This window comes from Scyliorhinus canicula, chromosome 5, assembly GCF_902713615.1.
Source record: "Scyliorhinus canicula chromosome 5, sScyCan1.1, whole genome shotgun sequence".
In the NCBI taxonomy this organism is placed as follows: Eukaryota; Metazoa; Chordata; class Chondrichthyes; order Carcharhiniformes; family Scyliorhinidae; genus Scyliorhinus; species Scyliorhinus canicula.
Window position 1 is genome coordinate 35,540,339 of NC_052150.1, and position 13,901 is coordinate 35,554,239.

The 13,901-nt window shown below is 49.0% G+C and overlaps 1 protein-coding gene across 1 annotated transcript in view; it reads right to left on the bottom strand.

Annotated features, from left to right (window-relative positions):
* The window catches only part of LOC119965902 (uncharacterized protein C7orf57-like), a 238,225-nt gene that overhangs the window by 140,966 nt on the left and 83,358 nt on the right, over window positions 1-13,901 (bottom strand). Inside the window, exon 3 of the mRNA XM_038796899.1 lies at window positions 3,557-3,751. Coding sequence (XP_038652827.1) covers window positions 3,557-3,751 — 195 coding nt within the window. The remainder of the gene's footprint in view (window positions 1-3,556; window positions 3,752-13,901) is intronic.

The following is a 13,901-nucleotide window of genomic DNA, read 5'->3' on the forward strand; positions in this document are numbered from 1 at the left end:
TTCTTTTTTTTATCTGCCACTCTATCCTGCCTCAAAACTCTGTGCCAGGGATATTGAGCTGCCAATATTTCCCCTCCTTCAGTCAGATTTCTGTTAAAGCAAAGAGATCCTGCTGCCATGTGCCCACTTTGTGCCCTTAATTCATCTACCTTTAGCGGGATTCTTTGGCCGGAGAATACCACCCGAGGTCAATGGATTTTTCCATTGTATGCGGCTCGCTTGTGGCATTCTTGCGGCGGGCGGGGCGGGAGAATCCAGTCCCTTTTTGTAATACTCCTTGCATTGAAGTATAAACAGTCCCTTTTCCCTTGCTGGACACTTTTTAACCCGTGCTTCTCCTGCAATTTCAAGCCGATCACTACATCTGCTACATCACTAGCAAATGTCTACCTACATTTTCCTGATCTGAATTTGACCTATCTGGTCATGCTCCTGGGATCCCATCGCCCTGCCACACTAGTTTAAATACTGCTAACAGTGATCTTATTTTTTATGTGATGAATTTATCAATAGACATTTAATAACTTTATTTAATCTCAGTTTGGGTCCTAAGGTCTACCCATGGTGTATACTAGATGAGCTGCCATGGTACGTGTAAGGACAAAGGTTGATGGGTAAGGGGCATGAATGGATTAGCATGAATTGGCACTATGTTGGCATGGGGTGATAAAGGGCAATGGTGGTTGGAGGGGCATAGGGCATGTGGTACCATAGGAGGGTGGGTAAAGTTGCATAGATTGACAGAGAGAGTATGAGGTAGCATACAGCTGGGTGGATGGGCAGTAGTTAGCCTAGGGTTCATAAAAGGACAATGGTGTTCAAGTATCACTCATCCGGATGCCATCTTGATAAGCTGGAACGTTTTATACCCATTTCTGTATTTCAAATTTGGAATCAAAGGGTCTGAAAACAGTATAGCGTAACCAATCCTTTAATTATTTGGAGAAGGGCAGCCATTAACCACAGGAAAGGTTGTTTGCCTTTTGATGACTTCTCAAAGAAATGTCCAGAAAATCATTTGCGCTTTAATTAGGTTCATCAAGATTTGTCCAGATGTGGATATTAACTCAAGGGGCGGGATTCTCCAACCACCCCCCCCCCCCCCCCCCCCCCCGGCCGGGTCGGAGAATCGGCAGAGAGTGAATCCCACCCCCGCCAGCTGCCGAATTCTCAGGGATCTGGCCCCGGGGGGTGCCCCCATGGTGGCCTGGCCCGCGATCGGAGCCCACCGATCCGCGGGCGGGCCTGTGCCGTGGGGGCACTCTATTCCTCCCCGCCGGCCTGTGTAACGGTCCGCGATGGCCGGCGCGGAGATGAACCCCCCCACACATGCGCTGGGATGACGCCAGCACCATTGGCGCTCCCGTGCATGCGCCAACTCGCGCCGGCCAGCGGAGGCCCTTCACCGCTAGTTGGCGTGGCACCAAGCCCCTTCCGCACTGGCCAGGGTGGCGCAAAGCACTCTGGCGCCGGCCTGACCCCTGAAGGTGGTGAGGATTCTGCACCTTCGGGGCGGCCCGACTCTGGAGTGGTTCACGCCACTCCTTCGCGCCGGAGTTGCCCGCCCCGCTCGTTTCCGAAGAATCTCGCCCAAGGTCTTTGCAAATCCATGTTTACGGATAAAGATCACCCAACTTTTCCACTCCATTTTGTTTCACACAAAAGTGTCCATTTTAAGTTTATACCGCCTAATTTCATATTTAGCTCATACATTTTTATGACATGAGCATGACAATAGTTAAGCATACACTCCTTTATAAATATTGTTTACTACTTATAAATCCCAATGCATTCATGGTATACATCAGTTATTCCTGCACTCTGGAGATATGTCAGTGATTGAGTTATGTTTGCCTATCTATGCCTGCACAAAGTCGACACTCAAACACCCCGAGTCCCATTTGGCACTCACTGATAAAAGTATTTCGAAGATTAAGAAACGCTTTGGGCTCACTGTCCAACCCTTACTGTTTGGCAGCCTCGACCTAATGGATCTAAGGCTGTTAAATTGCCATAAGTGGTGAGTCTGTGAGCTGCCGAGACTTCTGAAAAGAATCCCGGATAACTGGCGTGTGACAGCTGGAAAGGTTACAATTTACGAAACTTGCTTATTATCAAGATCTCTTTGGGCGTGATTTTACGCACAGATTCCCGTTTTGGGCACGTTTAGAGGAGTCTTTCCCAGCGCTGCAGTGCAGAGAACAACCAAGCCCCTTCTAACGGGACTCTGTCGGATTTTTTTGGCCTTGGCGAGGAACGCCCTGCCGAGGCTGCACTTATCTCACTTCCTTCCCTTGCCAGTGTAGGAAGACGACTCGTGGATTGGGCGCAATTTTTAAATGTCGACCCGATCTTTTGACCCACCATGGGAGTGTCCCTTTAAGAAATGATTTTGTCTTATCACATGGCTTCAGTAATGTCATTGTCTGGGTGGATCTGGGCTGTGGCTCTGTGAGTTTTTACTTTCGGTTTCACATTTGGTTGCTGTAAACTCAGACAGAGAAGTATTTCGGCCTGTCTCTCTGTTTTCAATTTTAAAGAGTTATTCCAAGGAAGAAACCCAATGATTTTACCTGCTGTTTTGGTAAAAAGGGTTCTTTGGTTTATGGGATCTTATTATTGAATTGATACAGTTAAAGGAGGAATTCATTAAGGGTTATACATAGATTACTGTAGCTGGTTTTATGTTTGTAGTTGATAATAATTCTTACAGTGTGTGTTTATACAGATGTAAATAAATTCTTAAAATAAAGCTTGTTTTTTAATTAAAAGCGCGGAAGAACTCTGTTGAATAACACCTGAAAGGCAGGCTCTTGTGCTCATCGTAACCAAAATCAATAAACAGTTATAGGTCTGGTGAACTCCATAATATACTTTGGTGTTTTCTAAACCCTGGCCAATAACACCCCTCTCAGCATCCCCACCACGGCCTCCGGACCCCCCTCCCCCACTGCCCCAACTCTGGGCAGTGGCAAGGTGCCCAGGTACCAACAGTAGTGCCAGGGTACCACACTACCCAGAGTCTGACTACCTGCGGGCAGCCAAAGGCTTGGGAGACTCCTCCCGCCCCCAGGTGCCATTACGTCTGGTCCACGTTTGTATGGACCAGTGATAAACAGCGCCATGGCTAGGTCTCCCAGGCACAGGCGTTAGTTCCCGGGTCTTAGGAGAATCGTGCGCAGACATATTTATTAAGCGTAATGGATCATTTAAATATGATAATCTGGATCTCTGCCAGTAAGGGTGAGATCCAGATTGTGGCGTCTCGTGAGATCTCGGGAGGCATTCCGAGCATCGTAAATCTCACAAGAGTCAATGGCCTCATCGTGTCAGTGAGTCGGAGGCGATGAGGTCACTAAATTGCGCTTCGTCTCAGAAGACAAATTTAAGTTTTTACTCATCAATCATTCACGCACTTCAAAGACACACAAAGGCTCTTCACCAAATTCTGTGAAGGGAATTTAAAACTCACTATAAAGTTCTAACATTGGTGTCATAAAATGAAAATATAGTACAATTCTTGATTGTAGTTACCGTCAAATGCTTGTCCTCTTACCTTCCCTGCCTCCTTTTTTGGCCAGTTTTACATAGTCTGAATCTGTGTCATTAATCCATAATCTACGGCTCGCAAAGTTGATTTCCTTGTGAGGCTCTGCAAGCTTACTCAAGCCTGGAATCTGGGAAGTTGGAGGTAGCTGTACTTGACTCTTTTCTGTTTTGGTTGATTTCTGAGGTATGTGGTAAAACCAGTCTACAAAAAGCAAAGAATTTTAGAACATTGTAGCACACTCTTCTCAGAAATCTTCTCCAACTGGCTCAAAATTTGAAATAACTTATAAATCATATTTTTTGAAGTGTTATCCTAATAATTGCTCTTCTGGTTTTGGTGATGTTTTGCAACAATTAATCTTACTATTGTTATGGGCCAGGGCTTAGAAACTCCTAAATGAACTTATGAAGTTCACCTGACCGACAACCTTTATGTTGAATTTGGCTAGGATGGGCACAAAAGCCTTCACTGGAGGTGTGATTTATTAGACCTCCTGGGCACTTTAATCCAAACAAGGTTTATTCTAAGAATGTAATTAACACACCTATATATATATATATATAAACACTACAAGTTTTTATCAATTACAAACATAAAGACACCACATAGCTACAGTAATCAAAGTATATAACACTTAATGAATTCCCCCTTAGCTGTTCCAATTCAATAACAAAATCCAATTAAACCAAAACCCCTTTTCAAGGATGTGGCCCAGCAGACTGTATTCTCATTTGAATGGGATTGGTCCTTTTCCTGAAATTCTGATCCAGGTCCAACCAGCAGATTCAAATTTCTTCCAGAAAGCAACTATATCTTTAAAGTTACCAAGGCAGTTAGCCACAACCAATTTTTTTTTTTACTAGAACAGCTTTTAAAATGATAACAGAGGAAAACAGTCCAAAACAGTCAAATTGAAAACCCCTCTCACCTCACAGCCACAGTCCAATGTGCTACAAGTCACATGATAAGAGACTAAACCTTTCTTAAAGGGGCACTCGCATAACACTATATTGTGTCAGCTTTAGCTCATTTGGTCGCACACTCGCCTCTGAGTCAGAAAGCTGTGTGTTAAAGACCGTGATTGAGCACGAAACCGAAGTTAGGAACTTGATATGGTGGGTGCTGAAAGGATGTTTTCACTTGTGGGAGAGAAGATGTTTTTCTCTCAGAGGGCTGTGAATCGTTGGAACTCTTCACCAGAGAGTGGCAGGGGTAGGGCCATTGAATATATATTTTTTACCACAGATAGAAAGATCCTTGACGAAGAAGGAAGTCAAAGGTTTTTGGGGGATTAGGCAGAATGTGAAGTTAAGGCCATAATCAGACCAGCCACAATCGTATTTAATGACAAAGTAGGCCCAAGGGTCTGTATGGCCTACTCCTGCTCCTAAACAAAGAGCAGAAAAAGTGAAAGCAAAAGAGAAAACCCGAGCAATAACAGGCAAAAAATAAACAGTTGCTCTATGCTTCGAGAGATGGGCTTAGTTTAAGGAAAGGTGGTCGAAAAACAAAATTAAGAGTTCTGTTTCTAAATGCACATCGCATAAAAACAAGATAAATGAACTAACAGCACAAATACGCACGAACACACACGAACAGACTTAATAACAGCTTCTTCCCCGCTGTTACCAGACTCCTAAACGACCCTTTTATGGACTACCTCATTAACACTACACCCCTGTATGCTTCACCCAATACCGGTGTTTATGTAGTTACATTGTGTACCTTGTGTTGCCCTACTATGTATTTTCTTTTATTTCCTTTTCTTTTCATGTACTTAATGATCTGTTGAGCTGCTCGCAGAAAAATACTTTTCACTGTACCTCGGTGCAAGTGACAATAAACAAAATCCAAATCGAGTTAAAAAGGTATGATCTGAGAGCTATTACTGAGACATGGCTGCAAGGAAAACAAAGTTAGGAAATCAATATTCGGGGTTATTTGACTTTCAGGAAGGACAGGTGGGAAGGAAAAGACTGTGGGGTAGCTCTGCTAATAAGAGGAAGTACAATTCAAAGGGGTGATCTAGGGTCAAAGGATAGGTTTAGCTCAACAGGCTAAGTCGCTGGCTTTTAAAGCAGACCAAGCAGGCCAGCAGCACGGTTCGATTCCCGTACCAGCCTCCCCGGACAGGCGCCGGAATGTGGCGACTAGGGGCTTTTCACAGTAACTTCATTGAAGCCTACTCGTGACAATAAGCAATTTTCATTTTCAGGTATTGACATAGAATTTACAGTGCAGAAGGAGACCATTTGGCCCATCTAGTCTGCACCGGAAAGACTAACCTAACTAAGCGCACACTTCCACCCTCTCCCCACAACCCAGTAACCGCACCTGACCTCTTTGAACACTATGGACAGTTTAGTATGGCCAATTCACCTGACCTGCCCATGTTTGGACTGTGGGAGGAAACCGGAGCACCCGGAGGAAACCCATGCAGACACGGGGAGAACGTGCAAACAGTGACCCGAGCTGGGAATCGAACCTGGGACCCTGGAGCTGTGAAGCAACTGTGCTAAACACTGTGCTACCATGCCGTCCTGTGATGTGGAGTCAATTTGGACGGAAGTGACAAATAACAAAGGAAGGAAGAGATAGGTAGGAGTATTGTATAGGCCCCCAAAAAGTAGCCACACTGGAGGAAAGAGTTTAAATCAATAAATAACAAATGCATGTAAAAAGAGCACTGCAATAATCATGGCAGTGATTAGTCTAATCAAACATGAGCCTAATCATTAAATTCACACAGATTAGGCTAATCAAATTGGAAATGGCAGCCAAGAGAAGTACTTAATGGAGTGCATTCGGGATGATTTTTTTGGAGCAATATGTTATGGAGCTAACTGGAGATTGGGCTATTTTGGATCAGGTAATGTGTACTGAGGTAGGTTTGATAAATTATCTCAACATTAAGGATCCCCTAGAAAGTAGTGATCAGAGTATGATAGAATTTAGCATTCAACTAGAGTGTGAGAAAATTGGGACTGAACTAACAGTGATCAACTTAAAGAAGGGGAATTACGAAAGTATAAGGATGGAATTGGTCAAAGGTTATATAGGTTAGTAGATAAGACAATAGATGGGCAGCGGCAGACATCTAGGGAGACAACTCATGGCCGGAATTCTCTGAGCCCGTGCCGGGTTGGTGAATCGTCAGGGGGGCACGATAGTCCCGCCACGCCGCTCCAATGGCGGGCCGCAACCGGAGAATCAGCGCCAATCTCGCCCTCACAGTCGCCGCAGCGCAGGTCGGGGGCCCCGCGGCGATTCTCCGTGCTTGACGGGCTGAGTGCCCACCAAGTCCCGCCAGTGTGGTTTACATATGGTCCCACCCGGCGGGAACTCGGTGTTCCGACTGCGGGGGCCGTCCGCGGGGGGGCCTCCACGGTGGCCAGGCCCGCGATCGGGGGCTTCCGATCGGCAGGCGCGCTCATTCGGGGGTGGCTTATGTTCCTCCACACAGGCCCCTATAGGGCTCCGCCATGTTGCGCGGGGGCCGGCACGGAGATGGCAACCTCGCACATGCGCCAGCGCAGAGACAGCCGTGGCGCGCATGCTCGGACCAGCGCCGCCCGCGGCGCGCATGTGCGGACCCACGCCGGCCGTGTCGGACCGGCTTTCAGAAGAGAAAAACAGATTGTAAAAGTTTCTACAAATATATAAAACAAAAAAGAGTGGCTAAGGTAAATGTTGGTCCTTTAGAGGATGAGAAGGGAGATTTAATAATGGGAGATGAAGAAATGGCTGAGGAACCTAACAGGCGTTTTGGGTCGGTCTTCACAGTGGAAGACACAAATAACATGACAGTGACTGATAGAAATGAGGCTATGACAGGTGAGGACCTTGAGATGATTGCTATCACTAAGGAGGTAGTGATGGGCAAGCTAATGGGGCTAAAGGTAGGCATGTTTCCTGGCTCTGATGGAATGAAATGAAAAATGAAAATTGCTTATTGTCACGAGTAGGCTTCAATGAAGTTACTGTGAAAAGCCCTAGTCGCCACATTCCGGCGCCTGTCTGGGGAGGCATCCCAGAGTGCTAAAAGAGATGGCTAGGGAAATTGCAAATGCACTAGTGATAATTTACCATAACTCACTAGACTCTGCGGTGGTCCCGGCAGATTGGAAATTGGCAAACGTGGCACCACTGCTTAAAAAAGGAGGTAGGCAGAAAGCGGGTAATTATAGGCCACTGAGCTTAACTTCGGTAGTAGGGAAGATGCTGGAATCTATCATCAAGGAAGAAATAGCGAGGCATCTGGATGGAAATTGTCCCATTGGGCAGACGCAGCATGGATTCACAAAGGGCAGGTCGTGCCTAACTAATTTAGTGGAATTGTTTGAGGACATACCAGTGCGGTAGATAATGGGGAACTAATGGATGTGGTATATCTGGATTTCCAGAAAGCCTTTGACAAGGCGCCACACAAAAGGTTGCTGCTTAAGATAAAGATGCATGTCATTCAGAGTAAAGTAGGAGCACGTTTAGAGGATGGGTTAATTCATATAAAGCAAAAAGTGGGGATTAATGAGTGTTTCTCTGGTTGGCAATCAGTAGCTAGTGCTGTCCCTCAGGGATCAGTGTTGGGCCCACAATTGTTCACAATTTACATAGATGATTTGGAGTTGGGGACCAAGTGTAATGTGTCCAAGTTTGCAGACGACACTAAGATGAATGGTAAAGCAAAAAGTGCAGAGGATACTGGAAGTCTGCAGAGGGATTTGGATAGGTTAAGTGAAGGGCTAGGGTCTGGCAGATTGAATACAATGTTGACAAATGTGAGGTTATCCATTTTGGTAGGAATAATAGCAAAAGGGATTATTATTTAAATGATAAAATATTAAAACATGCTGCTGTGCAGAGAGACTTGGGTGTGCTAGCGCATGAGTCGCAAAAAGTTGGTTTACAGGTGCAACAGGTGATTAAGAAGGCAAATGGAATATTGTCCTTCATTGCTAGAGGGACGGAGTTTAAGACTAGGGAGGTTATGCTGCAATTGTCTAAGGTGTTAGTGAGGCCACACCTGGAGTATTATGTTCAGTTTTGGTCTCCTTACCTGAGAAAGGACGTACTGGTGCTGGAGGGTGTGCAGAGGAGATTCACTAGGTTAATCCCAGAGCTCAAGGGGTTGGATTGTGAGGAGAGGTTGAGTAGACTGGGACTGAACTAGTTGGAATTTAGAAGGATGAGGGGAGATCTTATAGAAACATATAAAATTATGAAGGGAATAGATAGGATAGATGTGGGCAGGTTGTTTCCACTGGCGGGTGAAAGCAGAACTAGGGGGCATAGCCTCAAAATAATAGGAAGTAGATTTAGGACTGAGTTTAAGAGGAACTTCTTCACCCAAAGGGTTGTGAATCTATGGAATTCCTTGCCCAGTGAAGCAGTTGAGGCTCCTTCATTACATGTTTTTAAGGTAAAGATAGATAGTGTTTTGAAGAATAAAGGGATTAAGGGTTATGGTGTTCGGGCCGGAAAGTGGAGCTGAGTCCACAAAAGATCAGCCATGATCTCATTGAATGGCGGAGCAGGCTCGAGGGGCCAGATGGCCTACTCCTGCTCCTAGTTCTTATGTTCTTTCGGCGCCAGAGCAGTGCACAACACACCGGCGCCGTTCTAGCCCCCGAAGAAGAGGAGAATTACTGGGGCTGGAGGCCCGTTGGTGCAGGTGTCGTTTGCACCGGTTTTGACGCCACGTCAACACTTGACCGCAATATCGGTGAATCCCAGCCCATGGCTCCCAGCAAAAATACATCTCAATGAGGAAAGACTCTAAGGGAATGGATAACCAAGGAAGTTAAGGAGGGTATTAAGTTGAAAGCAGAAATATATAAGATGCCAACGGTATTGGTAGGCTAGAAGAGTGTGATAGATTCAGAATGTAGCAAAGGTAGGTTAAAAACATAATCAGGAAGGGGAAAATAAACTGTAAGGGCAAGTTAGTGAGAAACATAAAAACAGGTAATAAGAGCAGCACGGTAGCATTGTGGATAGCACAATTGCTTCACAGCTCCAGGGTCCCAGGTTCGATTCCGGCTTGGGTCACTGACTGTGCGGAGTCTGCACATCCTCTCCATGTGTGCGTGGGTTTCCTCCGGGTGCTCCGGTTTCCTCCCACAGTCCAAAGATGTGCAGGTTAGGTGGATTGGCCATGATAAATTGCCCTTAGTGTCCAAAATCGCCCTTAGTGTTGGGTGGGATTACTGGGTTATGGGGATAGGGTGGAGGTGACCTTGGGTAGGGTTCTCTTTACAAGAGCCGGTGCAGACTCGATGGGCCAAATGGCCTCCTTCTGCACTGTAAATTCTATGATAAAGAGCTTTTTTAAGTCGATTAAAAGGGACTAGAGATGTCTACAAAAGCATTTGTCCCTTCGAGAATAAACGCAGGGAAGTAATTATGGGGAACAAAGAAATGGCAGAGGATATAAATATATATTTTGCTTTGGTCTTTACTGTAGAGGATACTACAGGCATCCCAGAAATAGTAAAGAAAATACCAGCGAGGAATTAATTACAGTCACCATCACCAGATAATTAATTTTAGACAAACTAATGGCATTAAAGGCTGAAAAGTGCCCTGGGCCTGATGGTTTGCACATGGAATCTTAAAGGAAGTAGCTACAGCGATTGTGGATGCATTAGTCGTCATTTTCAAGACACTCTTGGATTCTGGAACTGTGCCAAAGGCTTGTAAAATTTCTAATGTGGTACCCTTGTTTAAAAAGGGAAGGAGGCAAAATGCAGAAAACTATAGGCCAGTCAGTCTAACTTCAGTTATTGGAAAAATATTAGAATTGATTATTAAGGAGAGAATAGCAGTTATTTGGAAAGTCATAGGCTGGTATTCTCTGTCTGTTGGAATTCTCTTTTCCAGCCGGCAGCATACCCATACCCGCCGGTTTCCCGACAGCGTGGGGTGGCTTCAATGGGAAATCCCATTGACAGGCAGCACAAAGAAAGAATTCTGTCGCCAGCAAACAACACACTGCCGGGAAATAAATGGCTGGGGGTCTGGAGAATCTCCATTTCTGAGGCTAAGTGTTGACGCCAGCGGAGGAAGTGTGACGTTTACAACAGAAAAATCGGTGCAACACCTGCACCGATTCAGCTACTTTAAATGGGCTAGCACCATCGCCACGTGGAACACAATCAATTCCATAGAAAATGGTGCCAGATTCGCCGGGTCTGTGATTGGCACTCATGAGGCTCACACACCGCAGCCGCACTTAAATGGACCTTTCCCCACACACACCATGCCAGTTAACAAGATAGCTGGAAGGAGAGCGGTGCCACGGTTCAGGGACGCTGAACTGGACAAACCCTCCCGGATGCCGTTGAAGAGAGCTGGATAATCCTATACCCTGGCCCAGGAGGAAGGAAGCCAGGCGCCGCCATTCGCCGCGCCTGGGCACAGGTGGGAGAGGCGGTCAGTGCCGTGGGCAACGTCTTCCGGACTGGCATGCAGTGCAGGAAGATACTGCACGATCTTCTCAGGCTAGCCAGGGTGAGTTGGCTGCTCCATGCCCCTGGCACTAACCCTGACCCCCCACACCTCTGTAACCCAGCGCCCCTCCCCCCAGGGGACAGCCGAACCACCACCGTGCCCCACATGCAAGCACCATGCCAGGAGAAGACCGCGCACAACCGCCGGGTGCAGGGGAAGACTGGAGGAAGACCAGCAGAACAGTGGCCTGTCACCATGTCCGAGCAGAGGGCCCTGAACGTGGCCGGTGGCCCAGAGGAAAGGGATGTCGCTGGCGTGGATTGCGGTCACAACCGAGCAAGTGAGACCCTGCTGAGTTGCGGTTGCCCATAACATGTGTGTGGACATGCCCCACCTCACCCTCCCCCCGCCTCACCCACCCAGCCTCCTCATGCCCTCGCACCGCCCACCCATCACCTACCTCGACCCCACCCCCATATTCCCCATGCCCCCTCACACCCGCTCCCACCCCCGCCGTCCACACCATCAACCCCCCTCCCCCCCATACCTTCCCCTTGCCCGATGTCTAATCATACATGCGTTCTTGTGTCTTGCAGGACCTGCCATAGATGGGGCAGGTCCATCTGGAGTCCCCCGCCCACAGCCAGTGCCACAGCAGCTGCCCCCCAGACAGCCGAGCACTGACGGGGAGAGCAGCCCGAACACCAGCCCTTCGCCCAAGGTCACTCTGTAGCTTGGGTCAGAGGATGACACTGATTTCCCGTCACAGCTGTCTCCAACACCCTCCACCATCCCTGGGGTTATCACCTTGGTTGGGCACATTAATGAAGAGGCTCCTGGGACAATACCTGGTGCACACCACACATCGCACCTGGTACAGCAAGTGGCAGTAGGAACAGCCGAGGGGCCGGACGGTCGGAGGGAAGTCCAGCCCCAGGAACCAGGAGAGCAGTGCCACGGTTCAGGGACGCTGAACTGGACACACCCTCCCGGATGCCATTGAAGAGAGCTGGATGGTCCTATACCCTGGCCCAGGAGGAAGGAAGCCAGGCGCCGCCATTCGCCGTGCCTGGGCACAGGTGGGAGAGGCAGTCAGTGCCGTGGGCAACGTCTCCAGACGGGTCCTGGGATTCTGGAACATCCAGTCCCATCCACAGTGCAAATGCAGTAAGAGAGCCAGGGACTACAAGCGGGGATGATGGCGGGCATCCAACACCTGCAAGGGCAGGTGGAGGAGTCAACCGCAGGCAGGAGCAGAGTGTGGTACCGGCCATGCGTGCCACCCAAGCCGACACCGTACGGGTGGCTTCCACGGTGAGGCATTGGGGGCGACAGTTTCAGCTATGGATCAGCGTGCCCAAGGCATGGGGCATTCTGTGCATGCGGTGGCTGAGGCCCAGGACAGGGTTGCCCTTTCACATTGCAGCGGTGCTCCTCAGCATGGCTCAATCACAGCAGGCCATGGCTGAAAAGATCAGCGGCATTGCCCAGGCGCTGGGCAGCATTGTGCAGACACAGAGGGAGTTAACCCAGTCCCAGAGGGAGATGGCCCAGTCACTGGCTGATGATGTGGCACAGACCCACAGGCTGATGGCACAGTCACAACGTGGTGCATTCCCAGACGGAGATGGTCCACTCTCTGTGCTCAATGGCCATGAGCATGCAGACTCAGATCAAGACCAGAGCGGGCCTCCAGGACTCACAGCGCCAGGTGGCGGGGGAGCCTCAGGGGATGGCTCTGCTCGCATCCCCAGCCAATGGAGTAGCCCGGGGGCCTTCGGGCACCTGGAGGGAGGAGGAGGTGATGGATCCCGTGCTGGTGATTCCCACAGGGGAGGTGCCGGAACACCGCAGCACCTCGGACTCCCCCTCCCCTCCTGTCCCTGGTGCATCTGGAAGGCAGCAGTCAGAACAGGGCAGCACGACGCCACCCAGGACACCCGAGGAGCGGCATGGCCCATCCAAGCCGGGTTTTCCCAGGAGATGCATGCCAACAGGCCATGGCTGAAAAATGACTCCCGCCCTTGTCGCAGGGCAGGAGTCACAACAAGTGCAGGCCCTATGGGAGGACCCTGTGATGGACTGGCCAGCTTGCATAGAGGGAATCACCCACGTGGAAGGTGCTACTGTGAGCATGAGTCAGATGTTGTCATACAATGTGGAGCACCAGAGCTCATCACAGAGCAGGTTGTCATCATCCTCCATCCCATGGACCAGACCCGTTGTTACTGCCAACCCAGGACCCCCAACTCGTAGCATCGCAAGCATATAAAGGAGTGGGATGCAAGCGATCAGTCTGGCAGTGTGGGAAGTGAGGGGATGTGTGTTCGGGATGTGGTGTCTGTGCCCCTGGCCAGCTTCCCCCGCTCGATCAAACTCCTGGTCTCTGTACTGTCGTCATTGTAGTGGGTCTCCATGTCGGTCTGTGGCCTCAGGATAGGTGTCATCAGCCTGGCCGCAGTGGGTAACCCCTGTCACCTAGCAGCTAACTCCTCAGCCGGGAGTGGTACCCCTCAAACACGTCAGGGACCGCCGAGTATGCCAGGATGAAGGAATCATGCAAACTGCCCGGATATCGGGCAGATCAGCCGGCTGCAGTGGGTAACCCCTGTCACCCAGGAGCTAACCCCTCAGCCGGGAGTGGTATCCCTGAAACATGTCAGGGACCGCCGAGTATGCCAGTATGAAGGAATCGGGCAAACTGCCTGGATATTGGGCACAGAGGTGTACAATGTGCAGCTGTACATTCATTTGGTTTGTGTACAGCGGCCTGGCGCCCATAGGACAAAATGCATCCCATCGATCACCCTCTGTACCCATGGCATCCCGGCGATGGCGGCGGAACCTGCTGCCCAGGCATCCTAGTGGGCTCGGTCCACATGAAAATGGATGTATTGCTCCG